This window comes from Penicillium cinerascens, assembly GCF_028974065.1.
Source record: "Penicillium cinerascens strain IBT 15544 chromosome Unknown scaffold_4_segment0_segment1, whole genome shotgun sequence".
Classification (NCBI taxonomy): Eukaryota; Fungi; Ascomycota; class Eurotiomycetes; order Eurotiales; family Aspergillaceae; genus Penicillium; species Penicillium cinerascens.
The window spans coordinates 2,484,564-2,488,375 of record NW_026695298.1 but is presented as its reverse complement, the minus strand read 5'-3'; the positions used below and the strand labels follow the sequence as shown (position 1 = coordinate 2,488,375).

Here is a 3,812-nt window from a genome sequence, read left to right as displayed (position 1 = left end):
GATAGCGGGATGGGGCTTGATAAATGGGGTCGACCCATCGATATATACAAGTCAGTCGAGTATTACAGATTTGTCGCTCTACAGTACGCGTATTTAGTACTTGGGTAGCCAGATCTTCAACGCAAACCTTATGTACATATGCAGCTACTGAAGAAGTGATTGGTTTGGTTGTCAATGTAGCAGGTCCTGCTTCAGGCAAGACGGTATGGTATCTTCGCTTGTGCAACAATCTATGCACGGTGGCAAACCATGCACAGAAGTACTAGGTAGTGGGTAGTAGGTAGGGCAAGCTATTCAGGTCGACAGAGATATAGCCCTCTTTAACACGAATGGTTATACTATATACTCTACTTGAGCAATGCATCAGGCAGACAGTATAAACACGCAAAATGAATGCAACCATGGAAACAGGCAGCACACGTGTGTAGGAAATGAGTTCAATGTTGGATCCACAGGGGAGACACAACGAGAAAGGGGGGCCGCACGGGCGAATCGGTCATTGGCGAAGTGTTACGGAAACAGCGCTAAACCGCCACTAAGCGGAGGAAATCCGGATTGTGTTGAAACCGGCGATACCAAGAACACACTGGGGGCCGGATTCGGTACTGTGTTATGTGTACAGCGGGTGTGCCTTGTATTTAATCCAGCGTATCTCGCCCGTAACATTGGGAAAAATTGGAAAACACACCCGTCTCCACCGGCGCCTCCTTTCTCGACCCCCGAACTTATTATTCCTTCCTCTTTCCTCCCCAAACCTGTCCATTCGTTCTTTCTCTCTGAGTCTTTCCCACCCATCTCCGCTTCCCTTTCGCTGAAGCGTTTCCCTTTTTCTCGACATTCGTTCCTACATCCTTTAATTCTACACACATCGGTATGTTGTTGCTCCAATCCCCCTCCCCCCCCTGACTTTTTTTGGTCAACACGGACTAACACGGTCGCGCAGAAGAATCACCATGTCCTTCGCCAAGTACCTCCTCCCCGCGTTGGCAGCTACCCAGCTCGCCTTCGCCTCCGACTCCGACTGTGAGTAACACCCTGATGGAATCGAGATTTGAATATCGCAACCAGATGGACTGATTCGTATCTCTCAGCCTGCGGTGATGTGACCATCAAGACCCAGAGCGATGCCGATGGCATTGCCAGCTGCTCCACCCTCAGCGGTGACGTGACCATCGACTCTTCCTACTCTGGTGACCTTACCATCAACAGCGTCCAGAAGATCACTGGTAGCATCACTGGCAACAACGCTACTCAGCTCACTGGCATCATCGCCCCCGAGCTCGAGTCGATCGGTGACAGCTTCTCCCTGAAGGAGTGCACTCGCCTCACCCAGCTGAGCTTCTCTGGCCTGACCTCCATCGGCGAGATCAACTGGGAGGCCCTTCCCGCCCTTCAGTCCCTGGCCTTCACCACCGGTGTTACCGACGCTGGTGATGTTCTGATCACCAACACTGGTCTCCAGAACCTCCAGGGTATCTCCCTGAAGACCGTCGGCAAGTTCCAGATCACCGACAACACCAACATGAAGGAGATCAACATCAACAACCTGCAGAACGCTACCGATCTTGTCAACATCGCTGGCAACTGGAACAAGCTCGAGATTGATCTCCCCAACCTCGGCACTGCTTACAACATGACCTTCCGCAACATCAGCTCTGTCTCCATGCCCTCCCTGGAGAAGCTCAAGGGCCAGCTCGGTTTCTGGGGTACTGAGTTCGAGACTTTCTCCGCTCCCAACCTGACCACCACCGCCGATCTGACCTTCAACGACAACTCCAAGCTGTCCAACATCAGCATGCCCGTTCTCCAGAAGGTCAACGGTGGCTTCGTTGTCAGCCGTAACGACAAGCTGAGTGACATTGATCTGCCCAAGCTGACCACCGTCACCGGTGCCATCGACTTCAGCGGTACCTTCGACACGTAAGTACCACTAGTACCAGTTTTCTTAACTCCGATGCACCTGCTAACAATTCGAACAGTCTGAATATGGGCTCCCTCGAGGAGGTTGACGGTGGCTTCAACGTGCAGTCCACCGACGGTACCTTCAACTGCCAGACCTTCAAGACGTTGAAGGACAACAACACCATCCGTGGTACCTACCAGTGTAAGGCCACCACCAATGACCCCACCACCGCCAACGGCAAGTCCGGCACCGGCACCACCTCCAGCGGCAGCTCCTCCAGCGCCACCTCCTCTGGTGCTGCCTCTGCTAACTACGCCGTTCCCGCCACCGGTGTTGCCGCCTTCTTCTTCGCTATTGCTCAGCTCATCTAAGCGTTGAAAAAACCAAGGCGCGGATTGGAGTGCGCAGAATTTGTTCTCTATCAGAGAAATTGTAGATCCAGAAGTTCCACCAAGCAACGGGTTCCATTTCGTTTTACACTGCTGTTCTTATGATAATAATTCCGTCTTTTGTGAGGAAAATTCACAATTTGGATTCTGTCCTCGGGAGACAAACACTATCGCCGTTCATCGGAAAGGAGTTTTACTTTTATTTATTACCCCCCTTGTCCTTACTGTCTCGATATGGTTTTGATGGAGCGCTCATCGTGTTCTAATGTATTCGGTTGCTGTTTGTAATCCGTCCATTCCCTGAACTCCGATATCTCCCTTGTATGTGTAGCATGCTGTAGGCATTTCTGTAGTCTGAACCTGGGAGCTATTCCGATGTCTCACCTCGTGTTGTGCTCTTGTCCTTGTCAGCATGCCCTGGCCTCCTAGGATGCGCCCGTGTCCGAGGATAAACCTTCGCTGGTGCGTGAAATTCATGCTCAGCATTGTTGAGTAGATACCAGGCTTGCCTTGCATCGACATTCGACACCCTGCAACATTTGTATCCGAGGAATGACGGGGCAGTGGTTCTTGGGAATACATTTTGGAGTCAGGTACATATGTATGATGTTTAGGTGTGTAGTATGACAACCCGCAAAGCGAAATATATCTCCCACATAGACATACGCCAGCCAAATCGATATCTATAAAGGCACATTCGTAGACTTAATTAACTGGTAAGCGCAAATCAAGTGCACTGTTTATTAATCCAGGAAGCATTGTTTTTGGTCAACCGACATCTCCTAAAGTACAAGACACTCAAAATCGCAACTCCAGCACTTCCATAGATTCTCCAGACTTGATATGTCATGTCATTCTAAATATTCAAGTAGTTCAGGGAATTATTCATGGGATTCTGATATCATTATCCACCACTGCAACGCATCCCCAACTTATCCCGGCCGAATGGACGCAAAATATATCACCACTCTACACTCACCAACCCCTGATATATGATACAACTTGGGGAAATATGAAATCGAAAAGGGACATCAGAATAATAAAAGCACCACCCACACCAAAACCTCAGATCATATTCACATTCTCATCACATATGCCATCACCACATCCAAACCCCACCGGACTACGCACCAAGATACCAAAGGGTCAACCGGGGCAAAAGTCCCTACAGCAAGTCAAACCTAAACCATGAAATGCACTGCTCCCAAAAAGCAGACATGCTTCAACCAGGAAATCTCCAAGTTGACCAAGATTATCAAAATGCACCTGCTCGCATCAGGCCTACCATGACATGGGACCCATTACAGGACCCCGAGGTGCCCGAGAGTACAAAAGTACTAAACCTCGAAGAGGGGTCGGTGAAAACAGTATCGGAGTCCCACTTCGCCATTCATGTAGCGTAAGACGACACCGCAGAAGTTCCCGAAGCGATAACCGTGGATGATTCTCGATCCGAGAAACCTAGAATAGATCCAGCCACACGATCACGATGAGACCCCCACTGCAAGTACCCATATTTA

General features: G+C 49.9%; 1 protein-coding gene across 1 annotated transcript; it reads left to right on the top strand.

Annotated features, from left to right (window-relative positions):
* Nucleotides 1-953: 953 nt before the first annotated feature.
* ecm33 (GPI-anchored protein Ecm33) lies at nt 954-2,274 on the top strand (the record flags this gene model as incomplete). Its single annotated transcript, XM_058457106.1, has 3 exons — nt 954-1,023; nt 1,092-1,920; nt 1,980-2,274. The coding sequence occupies 3 exons, from the start codon at nt 954-956 to the stop codon at nt 2,272-2,274; spliced, it is 1,194 nt and encodes a 397-aa protein (XP_058304005.1).
* Nucleotides 2,275-3,812: the final 1,538 nt, after the last annotated feature.